The following is a 25,698-nucleotide window of genomic DNA, read 5'->3' on the forward strand; positions in this document are numbered from 1 at the left end:
ATTCTACACTTTCAATCAGATACAAAACCAGTGTATCATGGAATCATCACAGTCACCTCTAGAAGCTTCCAATGGCTCAGTGTGTAACCTCTTACACTGCTTGGCACCAGATACACTAAAGGCTAATTCTCCACCCCACCCCCACATACACACATTTTTCAGCACAACGTTCTTGAAGGTTGAAGCAAGACCGATTCCTTCATTTCTTCAAAAGTGCAAGGAAAGGGTGGTAAAGGCGTGAGGTTGCAGACATCACGTAAAGTCAAGTCAAAACTTGGGTGCATGCCATGTTCCTATGTAACTTGGTCACTGAGTGATAAAAATTTAGATTGATTGCTCTGAAACTCTTCGTATATCACGTATAAAATATACATGAATGTAGGTGCTACAAGTTTGTGATAAAGTTGTTGTTGGGGTCCATCCTAAAGCCTATGCAATGCTGGCATTGTAGCAGCTAAATTCTTTTTAGTAGACCCACAAAAGACTCATCTTAGACTATTCCTTTATCATGTCATGTTGTATCTTGGTATTAATTATTTTATTTATTTCATTTCACTTAAGGAGGCTTCATACCCAGTATGGAGCCCAACCTGGGCCTTGAAATCATGACCTTAGATCAAGACCTGAACTGAGATCAAGAGTTGGACACTTAACTGCCTGAGCCACCTTGGCGTCTCCCTCAGTATCAATTATTTTAAATAAACTATTTCCTCTCTATTTTCTTTTTTTTTTTTAATTTTTTTTTTAACGTTTTTTATTCATTTTTGAGACAGAGAGAGACAGAGCATGAATGGGGGAGGGTCAGAGAGAGGGAGACACAGAATCTGAAACAGGCTCCGGGCTCTGAGCTGTCAGTACAGGGGCCCGATGCGGGGCTCGAACTCACGGACCGCGAGATCGTGACCTGAGCCGAAGTCGGCGCTCAACCGACTGAGCCACCCAGGCGCCCCACCTCTCTATTTTCTTAATGAACTCAGATATAGTATTTGGCAATAGATTTGCATTCCAATATACCATATACAATTTTATTTGCCTTGTCCTTCCACATTCCTGGTTATCTTATTTTCCTATGACTTTAAACATAATTATATCTTAAATAACCAGTGGTGATAGCAAAAGTAAAGCCAGCTTGAAACTAGTACTTTATGAGAGCCATTGCTAGTTGGGACGTAAGTATCACTCTCCTCAACCATTACCTAGCTCCTAAAATAAAGAAAGAAAACCCACCAATTGCTCTGAGCAGTCTGCAGGGCATTTATGACCCTACTTCCCATGACTGGGAATTCTGGGAAAGTTGGCCATTGTAAGCCCACGATCTCCACTGTGCCAGTGAAGAAATTAATGGGTTACCTTTTCTCAGCACCTGAAAAAAGCAATGTTAATGCCCACATTTCTGAATCCCAGCGCACTGGGGAGCACCACAGTACCCCCATGAGAGAACTCCTGCAGAAGACAAGACTACAGAGCTAACTAAGTTCATCACACTCCTCTGGAGTTTGGGCCCCAGATCTTCTTTGGCCTCTGAAACCAAAGCACTCTGTAAATCTTTTTGTCAAAAGATGTACATGCTCTCTAGAGAAGGAACGCATGCCTCCACAAATAGGGCCAACACCCCTGTGGCGCTTACCTTATTCTGCTCACACACGTACTGTATCCTCAGGGTGTCCATGGCTCTGATCATGGATTGCATGGCGGTGAATATGTTTTGGTAAACTAACTTCGTGAACCCCTTCCTGTCTTCATCGCTGTAGCCAGACCCATGGATGATTCTCATTTGCTTGATAAAGGTGCTCTTGCCACTTTCACCAGTTCCTGGTAAGACAACACAAGGGGAGAATGCAGTCAGCAGTCTTCAAAAGGAACACGCTAGGAAAGAGGGGCCTCCTGGCTGTGTTGGTCTGTATCGTGATGAACAGGGTTGATTGGGTCAACTTGGAAGGGGCCTGCCAGTATCCTGCCAGTAATATGGCGTCAGTATCCTGACCCTAGGCAGAGGAGTCCCTATTCTGTACCCTGTGCTCCCACTCCTTCTCTCCCTCCCTCTCACACGTGCGAGCGCGCATGCATACACACACACACACACACACACACACACACACACACACACACACTTAAGGGTACGTGAGTGTCTCTGTTCCTTGGAGTAATTCTAACCATCAGCTTTTATAACCAGCACTGTTTAGGCCCCAGGAAACTGCTCCCCTACATCCCTTTTCCTAAGTTCCTTCTGATAACTGGCAACTGTGTCTGAAAGCCCCAAACGTCTAAGGGTTTCACTACCGCTAATACAGCAGCAGTGGTAATGGAGGCTGCATCAGTGCGCCGGGAGGACCTCAGCAACAGGATCAAAGTCTTATTCACTCGTCAGTTCCTGCCTTTCAGATACGTGAGCACAAGTGATCCTTGCACAATCCAGCACCATCCCCGGTATTCTGGCTCCTCCTCCTATTCCAACTTGTAGTTCAGGGGCTCCTCCAAACTCACAACACCTGCTTGTGGGCAGCAGAGGAACAGTTTACAGGATCAAACCATTCCTGCTGCTCTGAGATGTCCAGGCATAACATGTGGGACATAAGATGCCAGGACTCCACATTTAAAAAAAAATTTAAGTGTATTTATTTCAGAGAGAGAAAGTGTAAGTGTGAGGGGCAGAGAGAGGAGGGAGAGAGAGAGAATCCCAAGTAGGCTCTACGCTGTGAATGGAGAGCCTGATGTGAGGCTTGAGCTCACAAATTTTGAGATCATGACCAGAGCTGAAGTAGGACGATTAACCAACTCAGCCACCCAGGCACCTCAACCAGGACTCCACATTAACATTAGATTGAGATAATGCTTGACAAGACAATGACAGTTACAGTGTAAGTGACAAAGATGGATATGATGCAATGAAAATATTTTCTAACATTTTCTGTGATAATTTATTGTACCTGAAACTAATATAATGTTACATGTCAATTATAGCTTAAAAAAAGATAATGTATTGTAGGAGATCCCATTACCATGTTTGGAACACGTCATGTTATATTATACTCGTGATTCATTTTCAAATCTCAGTATTGTTTTAAGAATTTTGTAACAATTCATGTCAATATGTCCCCAGCAGGGCAAAGTTTCTTCAAATTGAAAATTTATGAGAAGCTATCTCAGAACTAAAATGATTCAAGCCAAGTTGTAACTTCAAATGGGTGAGTTGTGCCGTACTCAAATTATATTTTAACAAAGCTGTTGCAAAAAAAAGAAGTTGTCTGACTCAGTATTTCTGTCAAAAGAGCGCAAATTATATGAAAACCTTAATTAAAATATACTGATTTTTCCATAATGGCAGCAAAAAAATTGTGGCGTCGTAAATGATTAATTATAAAATCTTTACTACTCATCCACATCTCATTGGCCCAACAGACTACCAGACAATGCAATTACAGACAAATTTATCCTCTGGAACTTTGCTAACACTCAGTCACATAAAAACCATAGTTGTACACATCTTTTTTGACATTTTAAAGACATGTTTGCCACGGTCAGAGGATAGAACATAGTGATAATAGTTTGTTAGCTTAATTATAACCTGCAACTATTTGGACTTATGGGATGTGGGTCTCTGTGATGTCTCTGCAAACATCAGGGCAGGGCCTAGCACAAGGGCCCTGAGAAACAGAGTCGCTCAAGTTTTCCACATGGATAGTTGAGATACAACTGTGAACATTTGTTAAGATTTTTCCTTCTAAGAAAACATGTTCCTTCAGACTGACCTTTTCAAAACCCAAACCTACTCTTCTACCTCCCCACCCTCACTCAACACTCTCAGTGGCATCCCACTCTGCTCAGGAAGAAAGACAAACTTCCTCACTCTGGCCCATAAGGCTGTGCGGTCTGGCCCCTTGGGTCTTCACCACCCTCTTCGTACAACACACATTCTCTCACCCTCTGCTCTCTGACACATTGGTCTTCTTGCTGCCTTTGCTCATGCTCTGCACATTCGTCCTGCTCGCCTTGGCTCTTGGCCTGGCCTCCCTAATGAGGTCAAGTTCCCCGACTGTAAGTTCTCCAGGTACCAATCATAGCATGTGCTCCAGCCACACTTGGGCTCATTAATGCCGTTCTCCATTTGACATGTTTTCCCCTACCAGTCCGCACGTTTCATAAGGGGAGACAGGGGCCACCTTCCTTTTAACTCACATCATCTCCCCTTGTGCCAGGTGTTACTGTAGAGGCCACTTTTGGGCGACAGGCTTGAGCAACGGAATGTTGATCAAGGGAAGAGGGCCCACAGTGACCACTAAGCTGAATGGAGACAGACCCACCAGGTGCCCCACCTCAAAATATTCACAAGCCCTAATTGACCAATGGGCTACTTACAACCAGGCTTAGTTACCATAAAAGGGAAAATTCATACATCCCCATACCTCCTCATCTTCTCCCTTTAGAAACAGCCCCCTCCCACTGCCTCATTGCAGATGGCCTCTCCTCTGTGGTCCTGCCCACCGCTCCCCTGCAATGTATTCAATAAACTGCTATCTCCTTTGTTCTGCCTTGGCTGAATCCTTTCACCACCCACACCACCGGCTCCCACCTGATCGTCACCCTACATTTGGGAGTCCCCATTCAATATAGAGAGAAAAATCACAATAATGTCTAACACTTGGCACATACTTAATAAGCTTTTAAACTACTTTTTAAAATTGTGGTAAAATACACATACAGTTCACCATCTTCATTTTTTTAATATATCAAGTTTATTTATTTTGAGAGAAAGAGAGAGAGTGAAGGAGGGGCAGAGAGAGAGAGAGAGAGAGAGAGAGAGAGAGAGAGAGAGAGAGAGAATCCCAAGCACACTCCATGCTGCTAATGCAGCACTCTGACATGGGGCTCAAATTCACAAACCGTGACATCATGACCTGAGCCAAAGTCAAGAGTCAGATGCTTAACCAATTGAGCCACCCAGGCATCCCAGGATTTCCTTCCTTTTATTAATTTTTTTTAAATGTGTTTATTTTTGAGAGAGAGGGAGAGAGACAGAGTGCAAGCAGGGGCGGAGCATAGAGAGAGGGAGACAGAATCCGAAGCAGGCTCCAGGCTCTGAGCTGTCAGTGCAGAGCCCGACATGGAGCTCGAGCTCACAAACCATGACAGAATGACCTGAGCCGAAGTCGGTCCCTTAACCGACTGAGCCACCCAGGGGCCCCAGGATTTCCTTCCTTTTAAAGGCCTGAATAATACAGCAGTATTTGAGTACGTGATAGTACTTAAGAGTATACCTCGTCTCAACTACCTGTAGTATCTACAACATGGGGAAAGAGAGGGGATTATCCCCTCTCAACTGCCCAGGGTACTATGTGAGTAGCAGGCACTTCAACCACTGCAGGGGCCATGCAGGAGCCTTGCCCTGATGCTGTGACCCTTTCTGGATTACTCCTCCTTCCCAATAATGGTGACTATTCGAGAAGTCACTGTGTAGCAGCTACTCTAGACAAACGACCCCCTATCCCTCACACAACCACCCTACAAGGTGTGTGTAATCACAGGGCTTTATTCAGTCAGACTAATGACAGACTGTATGGTCAGGGAAGAAAGTCAGGGTCATGACCAAAAGGACTTCGTTAGACTGGTCTAATGAAGACAAATCGGAAGCTCACAGCCACACTGAACTCTGAGCCCCAGCAGGACCACTATCTTCTAGACATACAGCTGGAGCACGAAGAAGAACCTTCAGACAGGTGCATGTTCTCACAGGTAGCCTCACTGCTACCTCACTTCCACTTCCAGAGGCAGAAAGGTGGGTCAGAGATGAGGAAACTGGCTGCAAGTCAGGAAACAAGGCAAGGTGGGTGCCAGTATGGAGCTGGGCCCAGAAGCCAGGCGACAAATGCCTCAGCCTTCAGGTTCACCAAGGATACCACCTCCCCTGAAGGAATTGTTTTCCCCTCCATCCCTCAACACTCAGGCCTGTCCCCTTAGAGCAATCTAAGCACCTGGAACACCCCAGTGGAGCACATCCCCTAATTGCAGACCTCTCACTACTTAGTCCCCTAAGGGTAAAGCTTGAGGGTCACTCATCTGGGTGCCAGGCACACTGATTGCTACATAGTTGGCTGTCAAAGGATGGCTAAATAAAGGTATGAAGAGAACAAACGTGAGAAGCCACAGTTTTATTCCATAGGTCTTCTATCATGATCAATCACATAAAAATAAGATACGAATTTTCCAGAGGATTGCAGTGATACCAGCGGCCCCTGAAGCCACCATTTCATGATTACTCCTGGCTGCCCAGATCCCATACGATAACATGAGAACCTGCTGAAGACTCTCTACTGTCTGAACTTCATCCAAGGTTCCAGATGACACAAGATCTCTGCTCTTACAGAATTCTGGGGTCCCTGAATCTCCTTCTCACTAGGACACTGCCATGCATTCTTCTGTTCCACCCCCACAGGGTTGACCTCTGGTCCAGTGCTACCTTACCCCAAGCAAATACTAATCCTTCTGCATATTATACACCACAAAGCTGATGTGAAAGGAGAGATTACGTAACTATCTCAAGGCATAAACTGTGATTTTGGCCCTGAGACCAGAAAAATCACTCGAGACTCAGCCCAAACTTCTACCAAGGTAAAGATCTTTTTTAGTTTCACAGGCCATTCACTTACAAGAGGTTAAAGCCAACCTCACCATTAGTCCCAAAGATAGGAACATTTTTTTTTTACAAGTCATTGCTTTTTGCTTTGGGACATGGAGCATTTCAAGAAGAAAATGTTAAAAACGATTTTAAAGGTTAATTGAAAAAGAAGATATAAATAGTGGCACCCAGGTGGCTCAGTCGGTTAAGTGTCCAACTTTGGCTCAGGTCACAATCTCACAGTTCATTAGATCGAGCCCCACATCGGGCTCTCTGCTATCAGCAAAGTGTGCTTCAGATCTGATGTACCCCCTCTCTCTTTGCCCCTCCCCAGCTCATGCTGTCTCTCAAAAACAGACATCAAAAAATATTCACAAAAAGAAGACATAAACTCATTTGATGAATACCAATACCTTAAAATATTCTTCAGTTCTATATTGTGGTTATTTGAAGAACAAAAAAACCAAACATGGAACAAAACAGGCTCGGTTAAAGGCAGAAAGAGAGATTGAAAGACACAGTCCCCTGGGGGCTGAGTCCAGAGAAGAGTGACTCAGGGTGGGAGGTGCACTGGATCTTATGTAAGGCACCGCACAACCCAGTTAGAACCTTCTATCTCTAAAAGGGAAACTGAAAATTATAAAGATTACATAGTTTTTTAAATTTTTGTCCAAGGTCGAAATTTGTCCAAAGTCGCTCAGCTTCCAAGTGCTGGGTCTCGGGTCTAAATTCAGGTCTGTGCTGGTATGTGCACTTCCCGTGTTAACACCATGTGCTAGTTTTACACTGAGCGTTTCCCCAAATAAATGGTCGAGTCACACCCTCCTATCTTTTTAAGCAGTCTTCATCTGGTACCGACATTGCGACACTTAGGGACTTTATCTTTAATCCTTCAGAGCTCTGCTCTAAATGAGAGATCTCCAGCAGCAGATGGGGCCAAGAGAGGGGCAAGGTCGGGGGGGGGGGGCGCTTCTCTCTGCAATGACATCTGTGACCGTGACCAGAGGAACCAACAAACTCAAGCTAAGGATCTGAATTGAGCTTCCTCATCTGTTCTCAGCAGAAACTCGACACCCATACACGGACTACAACTATCTATTCTATGCAAGTAAAGGAAAAAAATCTAAAGGAAATGATTTTTTAAATGAAAATTACTGGTGACTGGAGGATTAGGTGACTTAGCTTTACATACCCCACCCCCAACCCATCACACTTTACAATGTGTGATTCGGTCAGGAGCACAGTCTACTCTGCTTTGTTTCTTGTCTCTTTGTGAGGACTTTCTCCCAGGCTCCCCCACAAAATCCACAGATAGTGAAGACAACTTGAGCTCTCACCCTGGGGGCCTCTCACTCACAGGGAGGCCAAAGCCTTAGGTTAGAAGGTGCATTTTGGTGTCAGGTTACTGAGGGATTCAATCTGAGCAACAGGGGCCAGTCGGGGAGGGGGAGAGGTGGCGGGACAGGGAGTGGACCACAGACTGGCAGGACTTTCACTCCTGGACCCAACTCTGTTAAAACACCAGATGGGCAAAGGAATAAAATTACCATTCCATTTCCAGATTCTGTTCCAAGTATTAATAAAGGAAACGGCTCTTTGTCCCATTTAGTTTTTAGCTCAACGTTTTCATATTTGGGGGGAAAAACCCAACAATGGTTATAAGTACTTTTAAACTTGCATTAAGGTTGAGGTTCTTGCTTATCGTCATACTCTTGCAACCATCCTCTGTAATCAAATCGGCAGATAACTTGTCAGGAAAGCACTCTGGCCGGTAACAGATCCCCTGGAGGCCCAGTACCAGTTCTCTGCCCCCTTGCTCCCTGGCTCTGGGCAGGAGACCAAAATGCCTCTCAAGTAAGGCTCACACACTCCCCTGAGTCTCTCACTGTAAAGCTCTGCCTGGGATCTCTGCCTCTCCCCAGCCCCTTAAATAGGAGTCATTTCCTTTCCCAGAATAGCCACTCAATAAGTGGTTAAAAATTGCACACACACACAGCTTGCTACTCTAGCATACTTAACATAGACCACAGGCTTCTTGCTTTCTGTGGGTGAGGGGTATACATCTTTGACCTTGCAGGGCTACAGGCTGTTTTACACGACTCTTGTCCCTGGCATGTACTTAACCACGGTTTCCCAAGACCTTGTCATTTGTATGCCCAACTTGTGATTTTTTTTTGTTTGCCATACTCATATACCACCTGTATGATTTTAATATTTAGCAAAATTTTTTACTCAAATAAGCTTGTTATGAAAGGAAACATGGATATTATAGGTGAAAAACCAGTATCATTTGCCATGATTAATCTAATTAAATGTATTAAAATAAAGTAAGACTTCAGCAATATTCCAACTAAAAAAAAATCATGTCTACCACCAGTGATCAGGTATCACATTTTGATAAATAACAGACACAAATTACTGCCCTCTTTATGTGAAATTTACCCATTTACTTAAAGGAGCTTCCCCCTCTTTTTCTCTAGAGGCTTCTGGAATTCTCCCCATGAACCACATCCAGATACAAAAAAATTAAAAAAAAAACACTGAGGGTTAAAATTCACGTTACTGAAAAAGGGCCAACAAAAGGTCTCAGCACTAAAACTCTAAACTTTTTCTCAGATTTGAGAAAGCAATGTGAGATTCAACTTTCAGCTTACTGTTAAATACACAGAAAGGCTCACGGAGAAAAACGTTGCCTTTTAGGAGCTAAGAGGGAAGAGAGGCCAAAGCAAAATAAATCCTTTGCAAGTGATAGACCAAGGACATCTGAACAGTACATCAATTGTTCTAAAGTTCACCTACAATCTTTTGCGAAGACAGCCTCCCCAAGAGCCAAAGCAAGGAGCTGATTAAGCTTCTCAGATAGGCAGAGCCGTCTCCAGCGTCCTGGGATGTTTTCTGAAACCATCTGCGAGAAGCCATTGTTTTTTTGTTTTTTAGCTCAGCTTTACAAGAGGACAAACACAGAGCAAAAGTGTAAGTCAAAACATAAATGAAGACACGATTCTGGATGTTGATGTAAAGGATGGAGACCTACAGGCAGACAAGGGTGTGGACCTACCATGAAGACCGGCAGGCTGGCTCTGTGGGGCCTTAGTGCTCGTGTTCCCTGACACCTCTGGAGCCTAAAACCCAGCAGATAGGAAAAACCTAACTAATATTTGCAAATGGATATCTATTGACCAGGACAACCAGGATGGTCATGATCTCGGAAAGCAACAGGAAACAGGTTTGTCTAACCAAGAGAAGACTCAGGACTCGGTGGGTGAGTCTGGTGAGTAGACGAAGCAACCCCACACAGGGGCAGGCCTCCTGCCGATTGCCCTTTCCACCGGGCCACGCAGGACCCCGTGCCAGCCAGGCACGGAGGTTCAACTTCCATATCAGAGTTTCCTGGTAAAGGGATAAGTTAAAAAAAAAATTCTTTTCGTAAAATTTTTAAGCAGGAGCAGTTCTCAGCAGCAAGGAGGGCTGCCCCGGGAGAGTGCCCGGACTTGGGTGCACTGGTTCCTGTAACTCACCGGTGACCTTGGACAGCAGCCACCCCACACAGTAGGAATTTCTGCACCTGTGAGTGCTACAATCCTAGGGCTGGTTATTCTCAAGATACTGATGGAGGAGACAAGCTGGCTAACATTGGGGGAAATTCCAAATGATTCCTTACTGCAGCACTGGAATGAATGTTTTTGCTCCCCCAAAATTCACATGTTGAAAACCTAATGCCCAAAGTGATGGTATTAAAAGGTCCTTTGGGATGGCGGGGGCGGGGTGCCTGGGTGGCTCAGTTGGTTCAGCATCCAACTCCTATGGCTCTTGATTTCGGCTCAGGTTATGATCACACAGTTTGTGAGTTGGAGCCCCAGAGCCCCAGAGCCCCATGTTGGGCTCTGCACTGACAGTGTGGAATCTGCTTGGGATCATCTCTCTCCCTCTCTCTATGCCCTTCCCCCTCTTTGCGCTCTCTCTCTCTCTCTCTCTAAAAAAAAAAAAATAGACTTGAAAAAATAAATAAGGGGCGCCTGGGTGGCTCAGTCAGTTAAGCGTCCACCTTCAGCTCAGGTCATGATCTCGCAGTTGGTGGGTTTTTACACCAAGTTCCAATTTAATTTCTGCATAAATAAAATCCCCACAGAAGCTCTGTTTTTCAATTTCTAGAGGGAAAACATTTTTTTGAGTGCCATAAAGATTCACTTATTTAAGTCAGTCCTGTCTGCTTGTGTCCAGCCCCCATGTCGCCAGAACAATTATGTCACCAGTCTCCAGCTTCTGTGCTTACAAACAGAGGGGGTGTGATCTTTCACCATGAAAGGAAGAGCAGTGTCCTAGGAACAGAGAACTGGAAACAATTGAAGACAGGGTTCGCGGCTGCTCTCTCAACAGAAGAGGTGACTATGGGGCTCTTGAAACCAAAAAGAAGCCACAAGAAATTAAGTGAAAAGGCTCAGTAAATAGTTTGAGATTTTTAAAAAACCTAATAATAAAACAATGGAGAATGACAAGATGCTGTATTAGATTTTATAGTCTTTCTGTTTCATTAACCTGCAAAATCATCTTCACTGACTAACCAAGAAGAACAAGAATCCCCAACAATTCCAATGGCAATTCCTGCCATTTTCTATCATCTTTGGGTGACATTTTGATCAAGAATGTATTCAGGTTTAAACCTGATTTCTGAGTTCTTATATCAAAGCCAAGCCAAAAAGTCCTGCTGACAATTTTAATTGTGAAGAATCGATTAATTTTTCTGATTTGAAATATCAAAAACAGTGTCCTTCTCAGAGTTGCCATATGTGTATTTAAAACTTCAAATGCAGTGGAACAATGAGGCTAATTTTTACTCTAAATTGAGTTATTTACCTATACAACCAAATTTCTATAATTTGTTTTAAATGTGGTATTCTTTAAAAATTCAGTAAAAATTTTTTTGATTTATTATTAACTGCTTTATGTCAGGAAACAGTTGTCAATGATGGATGTGTCATTGACCTCTTGGATGTAGTCACGTGATCCAGAGGTGTTTGTTACTTACCAAACATTATAACTGACCCTTCCATAAAGAGTTACACAGTTTTGAGAATTTTGCTCATTCTGTACCAACAGTCCATCTGTATCAGATTCTGGAAAAGTAACACAATATACACAATCTTAAAAATCAAATGCTCTATTTTGGAAAATGTCCTGGACATCAATTACTTTTCCCTAGAAATGGTTAAGCCATACCAAGGGAAGGGAGACAACTACTCAAACTCTATAGCTGACAGCTAAAATATTAGCAATTTCATTAGAAGTACAACTCATTTCAGTTGGAAGGAGGGTTATGAGATCACTTTCTGCTCTATGATTCTGACTCATCATTGTTTTACTTTCCAAAAACACAAATGGTAAGCATTTTAATAAATGATTTTATAATCTTCCACTCTTCACCATTCCTGCTGAAAAGTTAACATTCCCCTCCCCCCTTCTTACAGAAATGTTCACCAAGAAATAGTAACACCAGGGCACAGATAACGCTTTGACCTCTCAACCTTTGGAAGAGTATGAGGAGTCATTTAAAAAAAATTTTTTAATGTTTATTTCTGAGAGACAGAGTTCAAGTTGCCGAGGGGCAGACAGACAGGGAGACAGAATCTGAAGCAGGCTCCAGGCTCTGAGCTGTCAGCACAGAGCCAGATGCAGGGTTCAAACTCACAAACAGTGAGATCATGATCTGAGCTGAAGTCAGAGCTTACCGAACTGAGCCACCCAGGCATCCCTGAGGAGTAATTTTTTTTCCTTTTTCAAGTCTTTCTTTAAACTCAAGTTAGTTAACATACAGTGTAATATTAGTTTCAGGTGTAGAATTTTATTTATTTTTATGCTTATTTTTGAGAGACAGTCAGAGCATGAGCAGGGGAGGGGCAGAGAGAGAGGGGGACACAGAATCCGAAGCAGGCTCCAGGCCTTGAGCTGTCAGCACAGAGTCCAGCGTGGGGTTTGAACTCATGAAACGTGAGATCATGACCTGATCTGAAGTCAGATGCTTAACCAACTGAGCCACCCAGGTGCCCCGAGAGATTCAACAATTTCTTAAAAAAAACAAAAATTCTGTACATTTCTCAATGCTCATCACAACAAGTGCCCTCCTTAATCCCCATCATCTATTTCACCCATCCCCGCCCCCTCCACCACTGCTCTGCTAACCACCAGTTTGTTCTCTATAGTCAGGAGGTCTGTTTTTTGGTTTACTTCGCTTCCCCCAACCCCACATTCATCTGTTTTGTTTCTTAAATTCTGCATGTAACTGAAATCATGTGATATTTGTCTTTCCATGAGGAATGATTGACACTCAAATGGTTAACACCATAGTGAGTCTTAAGGGAAAACTTGTTCTTGTACAAGCTATCATCATCTGAAAGTTTGATTTTGCTCCTGTTGAAAAAGAAGAGGAGGAAGAGGACAGCAAAGGCAAAAATTATTTAAACGAAAATAAAGAAGCTCTCAGAAGAGGCCACGGATTTAAAATCCTTAAGCCTCAGTAAAAGCAGGCAAGGAGGCAGGGTAACTTTTAAAACGCTAAAGCATTTTGCTAAAACAACTCCCTGCCTCTTCTTTCCACCCTCACCCCACCCCAAAGATAAATTTACATGGAAATAAATTAAGTGTTACTTAAACAAAAGTGCAGTTACATGTAGAATCATGTTAAGAATGAAAACTATAGGGGCGCCTGGGTGGCTCAGTTGGTTAAACATCCGACTCTTGATTTCAGCTCAGGTCATGATGTCATGGTTGGTGGGATTGAGCCCTGTGTTGTTGGGCTCTGTTTTCCAGCACGAAGCCCACTCGGGATTCTCTCTCTGCCCCTCTCCCGTGCGTGCACGTGCATGCCTGTGTGTGCACGCTCCCTCTCTCAAAAATAAGTAAATAACCTTAGAAAAAAGTCAGGCCATATCATTTTTGCCTGCCTTCCTTTCCCACAGTGGTCTGCCAACATATCCAACTCCTCTTGCAACATCACTTTTTTCCATGAATCCCCAGAATTCCCAGGTAGAAACACTCATTCTCTTCTTGTTATGACTATATTTTTACATACCACTATTGCTGCATTGATCATAATGTTTATATTGTTTTGTTAAAGTTTATTTATTTATTTTTAGGAGACAGAAAGACAGCACAATCCAGAAGGGAGAGGGGAGAGAGAGAGACAGACAGACAGACACAGAATCAGAAGCAAGCTCCAGGCTCTGAGCTGGTAATGCTGAGCCTGATGCAGGGCTCAAACCCATGAACCATGAGATCATGACCTGAAACAAAGGGGGACATTTAACTGACTAAGCCATCCAGGCACCCCATGATGTTCACATTGTTTACATGTCTTCATCACTCTGTAATTTCCCTTAGGTCGGGAACTCTCTTCTACCTGTGGACCCCAGGGCCTTGGACAACACCTGCCAAGAAGTAGGGGCTCAATAAATGAATATTTGAAGAGTTACATAGTATCATGTGCCTTAGCGTTCCTCATTTGATCACCACACAGCCTTGGAATCTTTCCTACCGTTCCATTCAGAGGGCACTTTCCCAACATAAATATAATACCCTCTCCTGCTGTAATTCTCTTTCAATCCCCTAAACAAACAAGTTTGTGCCTACTCAACTCCAGAGATCTCATCAAACAATCTTCACTATAGCTTCATTCTCTGAAAAAAAGTTTTTTTTTTCTTTCTGGTGCACAACTGTAAATCACCAGTTCAATTCAAGACGTTTTTAGAGTCATTTCCATCATTATTAGTTGACCACATGGTGAGTTCCTAGGCTGGGCACTAATTCTAGGGCATAAGTCTCCACCCAAGTAGGGAAGGCCAACTCCTTGGTTTCCTTTCCTCCAGGCCAAGATCCCTTTCAGCCTCAGTCTCCCCAAAACTCTTAGCTCCAGAATGACTAAGACTAAAACATTTAAGTAATAATTTTTCAACATGTCTCTTACCGATATCCAAAAAAAAGTACTTAAATACACACACATACATACACACACACTTGGGGCATCTGGATGGCTCATTTGCTTAAGTGTCCAACTCTTCATTTTGGCTCAGGTCATGATCTCATGCTTTGTGAGATCGACCCCCACAAGGGGCTCTGTGATGACAGCATGGAGCCTGCTTGCGATACTCTCCTCTCTCTGCCCCTCCCTCCTCACTATACTGTCTCTCAAAAATAAATAAACTTAAAATATATATCTATACATACTTAATTTCCAAGGGACAGCCTAATGATTTATAACTAATAACAATTCTCAGCCCCACTTATCAAGCTCTATTTGTGGGAAGAGGTTTTCAAAAACTGTCTAGATTTCTGTTTCTAGGATGGATTAAAGCGACCAAGATGACCATATTGTCCAGTTGCCCAGGACTGGCCTTAGTTTACGCCTGTTGTCCTGAGGTAATTATTAATAGCATCCTTTTTCATTCTCAAATGTCCTGGTTTGGACGATGAGGTATACGATCACCATTAATATACTCTGCCATATTGGAGTTGGGAGACACTTGAGAGCATGCTCTGATGTTATAACTCTAATTCACTACTCAAGCCCAAGGTAAGAAAATCCGTCAGCAGCTAGGTTTTGCTTTTCATAAGCCTCTACTTGAACAACAACAAAACCCCAGCTTTCAGTAAAACAAACGCATTTCTTATGTTGGAAAGATTTATTTTTTGACCTTGCTATATAAAACCAGCTTAACAATGTCACCCAACTAGCTGCTTTCTTACCCCATGGGAAAACGTATGCAAAAGAGGTCATTTAACTAAAAAAAAAATCTATATAGGAGATAGCGATTATCTCTATTAATTACATCTCCAGTGACCTACTTATAGACAAAAAAAACTGCTTTCCACCAAAAGCCAATTTGATGCCTCTTCCAAGGCTGTAATTAAACATAGGAAAGAAATGGTTATAAAGAAATTGTTACTCTCTTTTCTCATTCTATCAACACTTAGATTCCTCTGCTGTGATAATAACAAGGGTTAGCCCTCTAAGGCGAGGGGAAGCAAAAGAGAATAATTTGAAGACTATTCTCATTTTACCCCAATGATAACGATAAGCTCTTGAGGTCTTGTCTTTGGGATAATGGAGAAGGCAGTATGGCAAAATAACTGTAGCCAGGTGCTACATTTTGGGTTCAGTATTTTTTCTTGGTGCTCAAGGGCCTATCTTTCTGGAATCCTAGATTTTTAATGTGCTGGTTAATTGTGTGACTTCAGACCAATTACTTAAACTCTCTGAACCTCAGTTTCCACATCAGTTAAGGGGCCAGAATAAGACCATTCCTGTCATCGTTTGTTCTAAGAATTAAGTCACTTTAATTCTAGAAAACAATGCTCAAATATTATTATGATATGTGGTAAGAGTGGTAACTGTGGAAATGGAAAGAGGGAATATAATGGTTTGGAAGATTGAATGTATTTGCAAGACAAAGCTATAACCTTTCAGACCAGGTCATCGGTGGCATTTCTAATAATGGGGAAATTAGGGAAGTAGTGCCTGTATTCATTTCCTAGGCTGCTGTCACCAAGTACCACATACTGGGTGACTTAGAACAAAAGAAATTTATTCTCCAGGCACCTGGGTAGCTCAGTTGGTCAAGCATGTGCCTCTTGTTTTCAGCTCAGATCATGATCTCATGGTTTTTGGAATTGAGAGCCACATATGGCTCTGTGCTGACAGTGTGGAGCCTGCTTGGGATTCTCTCTCTCCCTGCCCCTCCCCTGGCTCATGCTCTCTCTCTCAAAAATAAATAAACTTTTCTTAAAAAAGGAATTTATTGGGGCACCTGGGTGGCTCAGTCGATAAGCATCTAGCTTTGGCTCAGGTCATGATCTGGCGGTCTGTGGGTTCAGGCCTCCATCGGGCTCTGTGCTGACAGCTTAGAGCCTGGAGCCTTCTTTGGATTCTGTGTCTCCCTTTCTCTCTCAAAAATAAATAAATATTAAAAAGATTTTTTTTTTAAGGCAGGAAGGATTTTATTATAATGACCACTATTCCTGTGAACCATTACGTATGGTGCTAGAGCAGTCTTCAGTGTTGTTCTTTTTTTTTTTTTCCCCAATATATGAAATTTATTGTCAAATTGGTTTCCATACAACACCCAGTGCTCATCCCAAAAGGTGCCCTCCTCAATACCCATCCCCCACCCTCCCCTCCCTCCCACCCCCCCCCCCACCCCCCATCAACCCTCAGTTTGTTCTCAGTTTTTAACAGTCTCTTTATGCTTTGGCTCTCTCCCACTCTAACCTCTTTTTTTTTTTTTTTCCTTCCCCTCCCCCATGGATTTCTGTTAAGTTTCTCAGGATCCACATAAGAGTGAAACCATATGGTATCTGTCTTTCTCTGTATGGCTTATTTCACTTAGCATCACACTCTCCAGTTCCATCCACGTTGCTACATCAGGCCATATTTCATTCTTTCTCACTGCCACGTAGTATTCCATTGTGTGTGTGTGTGTGTGTGTGTGTGTGTATAAGATTTTTTTTAAGGAATTTATTCTCTCACAGAGGCTCTGAGAGGAAAAATCTCTTCCTTGTTTCTTTCCTGGCTTCTGGGGGTTGCTGACAACCCTTGGTGCTTCTTTGTCTATGGCAGCTTAACTCTAGTCTATGCCTTTGTCTTCACTTGGCCATCAGTCCTCTGTGTATCTGTGTTCAAATGTCACTCATCTTAGAAGGACACCAGTCATAATGGATTCAGGGCCCACCCTAATCTAGTATAACCACATCCTGACTTGACTGTAGCTACCAAGACAGTATTTCCAAATAAGCTCACATGTGAATCTGTGAAGATTCCAAATTCATCATGAATTGGGGGCACTCTAGTCAACCCAGTGATCACAGGCTCAACACCCCAAGAAACTTGATATAATAATTATTGGTAGGATTTTACAGAAATGGAAAGAAAGAATACTAGGGGATTCCTCTGCATTTTCTTTTTTTATTCTTTTTCTTTTTTTGTTTTTTTCCTTTGAGAGCACATGAAAGCAGGGGCTGATGTAGAAGGACAGGGAGAATTTTAATCAGGCTCGACACCCAGAATGGAGCTGAGGTAGGGTTCCATCTCACAACCCTGGGATCATGACCTGAGCTGAAATCAAGAATCAGACGCTCAACTGACTGCACCACTTAGGTAGTCCCCTTCATATTTTCTAGACATAGCAAACTTTTATGCTTGCAGCATGAAAGACAAAAGGGCTCTTCATTGTTTGCACTTCTCTTAACCACCATTTGAACTGTTTCTGGGACATTCAAGAATTTTCTCCTCACAATTTTTGTCCTGACACTTGTGTCCTATGTAAAACAACCTCTTTCAGTGAAGTTACTTTATTAGGAGTAAATGTGAGTGACCAATTAAGATTCCACATCGATGTGGCAACATCATTTTATCACCAACAACCCCAGAAGTTTAGTTTCAGGGGTCCCATCCCCATGAGATTCGGTCAAACAATTTGTCTTTTAATTTGAACATCTTTTAAGAAGGCATACATTTGCTAGTTCAACAGAAACTCTCCCACATTCTATCCCTAGTCCCCACTGTCTTATCCCAGGTCCCACTACACATTTAAGGTACCTGCTGGAGCTCTGAAAACAGGAGTTTGCCAGCCCTGAACTCTGTGACCTCTCATTCCCTATGGCCCTGAAACTAGCCCTCGTCACCCCAGCTACGACCATCACTTTACTCCATTTCACCCCAAATCCCCTCACTTGACAATTATGGGGCTAACCATTTTCCCTGGTTATTCGGTTGTTTTGTAATTATTCTCAGTTCAGCTTTTGTCTCCCCCACAACTAGATTAAAAATAGCTTTGTATTTTGTATCCTCCCACAGCACCTAGCCTAACCATCTGCACAGAACAGACATACACATGCACGCTGGCTAAAAACCAAAGGGCCAGCAAGACAACATCCTGCCAGGACTTGACACATCTTCCAGTACTTGACACAGTGCCACACTTAGAGTTAGACAGAGACCCTCCCAACTTTAGATGACCTTGCCCTGAACCTCCTTCACCTCCTTACCCAATGCAATGGCAAGGCCATGGGACCAAGGGGACAGGCCACTTGTAGTCTATGTCCTCTCCCCAGCTTCACAGCCATGCTCCAGGTGCTTAAGATCCTAGAATTCCACTAGCCCTGCGCCCACTTCCATTGCCCGTGTGGACCCTTCCCCAATCCATCCTCTTGAGCGTAAACATGCCACTGGAATGCGCATCCCTAAACCTCAAGTACAGCTAAGGGACAGATGTTTTGAGGGGGTGTTGACAAAGCTTGGATGTGTTAGCCTGAGTGCATGTCAACCTTCTGCACTCTGTGTGGGGGTGGGGGTAGGGGTGGCAAGGAGACAACAGCTTGGCATCCAGCTTCCATGTGTATTCTCACCTGGGTCCAGCAAATGTTAAGTGGCTCAATATGGACTCAGGGTTGAAGAGGTAAATATTAATGGCAAAGTTCTCTTATCTCTCACTTTTACCTAGGACATACTCTCCAGCCTCAGTGTATTTTGGCATAGATCTACTCATTAGAGAAATAACTGACTTTCAGTTATTTGCTGAAAGGACGATAGATTAAAAGGAGTACTTGTTTTCACAGAGGGCTTCTAAGAACTGAAGAAAAACTTCAAAAGCATGGAAGAATGGTACCTATTATTGGCTAAATATGCTAAGAGTCTTCTGACTTAGCCGATGTTTCTGGACCAGCCGCATTACCCAGGAAAATTGGGAATGATGTCACATGGTCACACTCAAATCAATATCCACTCTGAAATAACCATCACCACAGGGTACATCTAGGTTCCAAACGCATGCATTATCATAAAATGCATTCAAGTTAGGCACTCCAGTGTGAAATCAATTTGACAATACTAATGAAAAGTGCATTTAAAATATCTTTGAAGTAGCCATTAAATCGTACTTCATATATTTTCCTAGGATCCAACCATTATCTATACTTTGAAATCCAAACAGAATCTAATGGGAGATGGAAATGAGATGGTCTTGGCAGGATTTCACCCAAGTCAGGTTGTCCACAGGAAAAACACGATTAGTTATAGGCTACAGTGTGCATATTAAAATGGTCATTTCCATATTCACTCTCATACACTGAAAAATTAGTTACCGTAGGTCTCAAGCTCAGATTTGAGATTTTCCCTTATTTGTCATGATACTGTAAGCCTAATTTGTGCTTTAAATCCTCTATGGAAATGCAATTCAGCTCTGATTTTCCTGATGAAACTGATTATTTTAAAGCAGCCTGGTAGTCTTTGGCTGTCCCTGCCCCCACCTGAACATACATGAATGAATACTTTTCCATTATAGACTTAAGGGGAAAAAATTCAATCTCCTTGACAGATTAGCTAAGAATTTCCATTCAACTTTGTACAGAACTTACATGCCCACAAATCAACAACCCAAATCAAAAATCCTTGGCTTACGTTTTCTGACACAGTTTGATGTACATTCTCTAGTTGTTCTTTTCCTCCTCTCCCTCCTCATTCTTTCTCAGATTCTGGATCTTCTTGGGTTCCCAGAGGATACAATTTTCATTCATCCATCAATTTTTTATCATTTAAACTCTGTTCTGCAGATAAGCAGGGTTTTTAACTTTCTTTATGTAGATTGTGACATCTGGTCAACCACCAATTGACATAAACTCATCTTCTATCTACCCTACCCTGCCCCTTTCCCCCATGAAGTACATCTGTGACAGATACAAGACTCATTAAGAGCACACAACAACAGGGATCTCATCAAAGACATACACATACACTCACTCACCCATCCTTTCGCATAACTTCAAGTCACCAGACCAACAGGTGTGGAAGCTGCCTATGGATTGAAGCTAAGCTCTCTTTACATGGAAACCTGCCCTGCTCCTAAAGTCAGGTCAAGTCCAGCCCAGGGAGGAAAAGTCGTGGAAAAAATGCATTAAAAAGGATTGTTTTCCTACTAGATCTTTGGGAACCAATTTTTTTTTTAATTGCAGCTGTTAATTTTTTAGCATTTATTTATTTATTTTGTTTATTTTTGGGGAGGGAGGTTTTTTAATGTTTATTATTTATTTTTGAGAAAGAGAGTGCATAAGCAGGGGAGGGGCAGAGATAGAGGGAGGTAGACACAGAATCCGAAGAAGGCTCCAAGCTCTGAGATGTCAGCACAGAGCCCAAAATGGGGTTCGAACTCACAACCCATGAGATCATGACCTGAGCCAAAGTCAGACACTTAACTGACTGAGCCAGACTTAACTACAATATTTATTTATTTTTAAGAGAGAGAGAGAGAACAAGTGGGGGACAGGCAGAGACAAAGGGGGACAGAGGATCTGAAGTGGGCTCTATGCTGATAGCAGAGATCCCCATGTGGGACAAACTCACAAACCTGGAGATCATTACCTGAGCCAAAATCAGATGCTTAACGCACTGAGCCACTCAGACCCCCCTTAGAACCAATTTTTTAAAGGAGGCAGTGTGTGAATACTGTGCTCTTCATTTTTCTTAAATGACAATCATTTTTATTCTTTTTGGCTTACTTGGTAAAAAAAATACATGTAGTGGTTTTAGAATGACAGTATTTGCAATACAGCCTTAATATAAAGAATTTCAACTCAGGCAGCCAATCATTTCCAAAAATTTCTAAGATAAAATACAAAGAATATGCAATATCCAGATTCTGGGGGATTATTTATCTGCTGCTTTTGTTTGTTTTTGTGGGTTTTTTTGGTGGTTTTTTTTTTTTTTTTTTTTGGTTTGTTTGATGGGGAGTTTGGTCAACAGTGAGGAAAATGCAGAGGCCTTGAGAGACTAAGATGAGCAAATCTAAGAAAAAGATTTAAATATGAGAATAATGGTAGAAAAGATGCTTGGAGCATTTTTAGGTTTAAAGCCTTGGTTTGGGGCACCAAACAAAGAATTTATTAATGAGCTTTCCTAACTGGAGTTAGAGAATGATAAGCTCCTCTTGGTCCTGTATCTGAGGGATGTTACATGTTATACCAGCTGGTAAATTTGATGATTTTTCTTATAGTATATCTTTTATAATAATTACTTTCTATCCCTTTAAGAATTTCAAGCTCACCTCACCAAATATATATTCTGATAGAATAAAGGAATCAAATGCTATAAAAGACCCAGTTCATCCAGCAAGCAGAGACAATCTATTCCAGAATCATCTACCAGTGAAGCCCTGGTTAGCTTTGATACCTCAGAGAAACAGGAGCAAATTAAAAATCATTATCATCTTGGGGCACCTGGGTGATTCAGGTGGTTGGGCATACAGCTCTTGATTTTGGCTCAGGTCATGATCTCATGGTTCCTGGGGTTGAGCCCCACATCAAGCTCTGTGCTGACAAGTGTGGAGCCTGCTTGGGATTCTCTCTCTGACCCTCCCCTGTTCATGCACACGTACACACACACACACACACACACACACACACACACACACACTCTCTCTCTCTCTCTCTCTCTCTCAAAAATAAACAAACATGAAAAAAAATTAAATAAATCATTACCATTCTACCTTAGGTTTTTTTAAAATATCTCAGACATTTTGCATTATTATAACCAAATCTAATTAGACCTGTTCAGCGCCACAATTAAATGCCTCTAACAATCTGATCTCACCTGCTTTCCAACTAGTATCGAGCAATGGAAATCTTGGCAGATAATGGAACACTGTAATCTTGGCTGACAGGTAAAAGCAAAGGTAACTCAATCCAGGGGTTTCTTTTTATCTTTGCCTCTCTCTCTTTTTCTTCCTTTCTTAGATTTTATTTAAATTCAAGTTGGTTAACACACAGTGAATCCAGAAAGGACCACTGCCATTTATCTAGTGGTGACATGATCTGCTCTAAAGAAATGTGTGTCCCCAAAGGCTTCTCAAAATCCCAAACTAGGTTTTTGGAAGCTAACAACCCTCATACATCATTCAGAGAAGGTTCATAAATATTTATTATTAATGAAATGGTAAAACCTCAATTATCAATCTTGTTTTGTTTCTCCTCCTATCACCCAACTCTTGAATAAGACAAGCCTCCTTACACTTCACCTATGCCTGAGACTATGCAAGAGACAGACAGGGAGAAAGTGAGGAAAGGTTTGTTTACTGACAAACTCTGTGCCAGCCACCACACCTGCCATTCTCATAAATGGCATCTCAATAGATAGTGTTGCACCTAGATCTTAACCATCTGGGAAAAAGTCAGATCTATATAACACATCAAAATAAATCCCAGATGAGTTGAAGATTTATATGCACAAAAAAACCCCTCAATAATCAATAGACTTCAAGGAAGTAAAGGTGAATATTGGCCCAATGTTACATTGGAGAAATTCAGATTATTTTGGTGTAAACAAAATGTAAAATACACCATTTAAAAAAATGAAAAAAAACCAGACACCTTGCTAGGGAAAATCTACTCCAACATAACAAAGAATTTACAGTCTTCATTTAAAGAGCAGATCAATTTTTAAAAGACAGTATCAACAGAGAAAACATGGAAAGTACAAAAAGGCAATTCACAAAAAGAAAATACAAGGAGGCATATGAGAAATATTTGCCTTCACTAAAATGAAAGAGCACAAATTAAAACCATGAGAGTATGAAGGACAGCCTACATCATCATTCAAAATGTGGTATTATGTTATCCAGAAATTCCAATTCTAGAATATGTAACCTAAAGAAATGCTTGGATGTGTAGCAAAGACATACATAACAGGACAGTGATTATGTTATACGTAACACCAAAAAAATAAATTTAAAAAATTGCACAGTGGTAGGAGATGAAATCAATTACAGGGACACTACCCAATGGACATATCGTACAGCCAAGAAAATCAATGTAAATGAGTAGTTACTGACATGGAACGATTCCTAGTCCAGTAAGTGAGAAAGTAATGCATAAAACCTACATTGCAAGGAGGGAGTATATTAAAGACTAAGAGGGCTCCCTCTGCTCAAATTCTAGGTCTGCCACTCACCAGCTGCCTAAACTTGAACCTCATTGCTCCCTCAGGAAAGTGGGAATGGGAATGGTAGGCACACTTAGACAAGTGCTTATTCCATAACAAATACTAAGTGCATTACCTTAAGGCAAAAGTTATCTGCATTATTTTTATGCTTACGTGTACACACATAAATACACATAGTTACCAGTGACAATCACTGGGTAGTAAGCATACAGTGTTATTACTTATGCATATGCACAAAAAAGTAAACAAAATCCCATTCCCATTTGGTTATGAGCATATCACACACATTAAATGTCAAAGTGTAAACCTACGAGTTTCTGCAGAAAAGTTTTAAAAAGCATTAGGATCAGTTTACTGTCAGGAAGAACAGGAATACAGTCTTTTTTTCCTCTGTATTCTCAGTGTGAGGGCTTCATAACCTGTCGGCTATTTCAATACTAAAGTTATCCATTTTATATGAACCTTAAAATGATATTAACTTTTAGTAAAAATTTCAGATCCCCAACATAATTGGGTCAAAACATTCTCTGATAAGACTTGGCTTAAAGATTTCTTTTTTTTTTTTTAATTTTTTTAATGTTTATTTATTTTTGACAGAGAGAGAGAGACAGAACATGATCGGGGAGAGGCAGAGAGAGAGGGAGACAGAATCTGAAGCAGGCTCCAGGCTCTGAGCTGTCAGCACAGAGCCCGATGCGGGGCTCGAACCCACAGACGGTGAGATCATGACCTAAGCTGAAGTCAGACACTCAACCGACTGAGCCACCCAGGCGCCCCAAATATCTACATTTCTAAAATGAAGACTTGAGTTGAATATTTTTTCCTAAACCTGCAGAAAAACATGAGCTTTGTGCTCTCAATTGTTCATAGACACGTAAGCTTACTGCACTATGCTGGAGGCCAAATTGGGATCTCATTTCTACTTTGACAATTAAAGATAAAATCTTATACTCGGATTACATGTTTTTTGTGGGTGATTTTTCTTTTTTAAAATGCAAATGTAAAAGTGATGCTTTTTGTCCATCTGACTAGCAAAAGTGAAACTCAGATAATAATTGAACACTGGTAAATGTATATGGAAGTTGAAATTGTCATGCATTGCTGTTGGGGACAATAAATTAGTACATATGCTCTGGAGAGACTTTGGCAACATTTATAAAATTAAAAATATGCCCTAATCTGGATTGCCCTTATATGATACTCTGGAATTATTATTTCATTTTCTTAGATGTGATCATTTTACTGTGGTTACATAAGGAAATGACCTGGCTATTTTAGAAGATCAATGATGGAATATTTAGGAGGAAGGTCTACAACTTTAAAAGATTCAGTTAAAAAAAAACCCAAAACTTCTTAACTTACCCATATATGTATGTAGGTGTGTATGTATGCTCTATCTATATATAAAAATGCTATAGACTGAATGATTGTGCCCTCCCTCGGAATTCCTAAGTTGAGACCTAATCCCCAAGGTGATGGTGTTAGGAGATGGGTCCTTTGGGAATTTCTTAGTTCATGAATAGGATTAGTGCCCTTGTAAAAGAGACTCCAGAGAGATCTATTCCCCCTTCTGCTATGTAAGTACACAGCAAAAAGGCAGCTGTCTATGAACCATGAAGTGGGCTTTCACCAGACACAGAATCTGCTGGCAATTAGATCTTGTACTTCCCAGCCTCCAGAACTAAGAGAAATAAATGTCTGATGTTTACAAGTCACCCAGTCTATGGTATTCTGTTACAGCAGCCTGAACATGCACGCACACACACACATGCACACCTCTGAACTTGAGCATGCACGTGGACACAGAGATTGAGCAGAAGAGGGGGAAGAGGTGGGGGGAAGGAGAGAAAGCTTATATGGTGAAATTAAGTAACTGGAAAATTTAGGTAAAATGAAAGCAGTTGAGTATTCTATGTTCTTTCAACTTTTCCACAGGTTTGAAAATTATTTCAAAACCAATGTGTTGAAGAAAAAATGTGGCACATCTTCACGTGTACAAGGCAGCATGCACTACTGCACTGTCTGTAATTGCAAAGGATTGAACATGGCCCCGGTGTATGAATAAATGGGTATTTGTTGCAGGCAATGTTTTCCAGCAGTGAAAAGGAGA

At 41.8% G+C, this 25,698-nt stretch overlaps 1 protein-coding gene across 1 annotated transcript in view; it reads right to left on the bottom strand.

The window, feature by feature from the left end:
• Positions 1 to 25,698, bottom strand: part of GNA14 (G protein subunit alpha 14) — a 203,585-nt gene that overhangs the window by 87,749 nt on the left and 90,138 nt on the right. Inside the window, exon 2 of the mRNA XM_060610019.3 lies at positions 1,628 to 1,812. Within this exon, the coding sequence (XP_060466002.1) occupies positions 1,628 to 1,812 (185 nt within the window). The remainder of the gene's footprint in view (positions 1 to 1,627; positions 1,813 to 25,698) is intronic.

This window comes from Panthera onca, chromosome D4, assembly GCF_046562875.1.
Source record: "Panthera onca isolate mPanOnc1 chromosome D4, mPanOnc1 haplotype 2, whole genome shotgun sequence".
Taxonomy (NCBI): Eukaryota; Metazoa; Chordata; class Mammalia; order Carnivora; family Felidae; genus Panthera; species Panthera onca.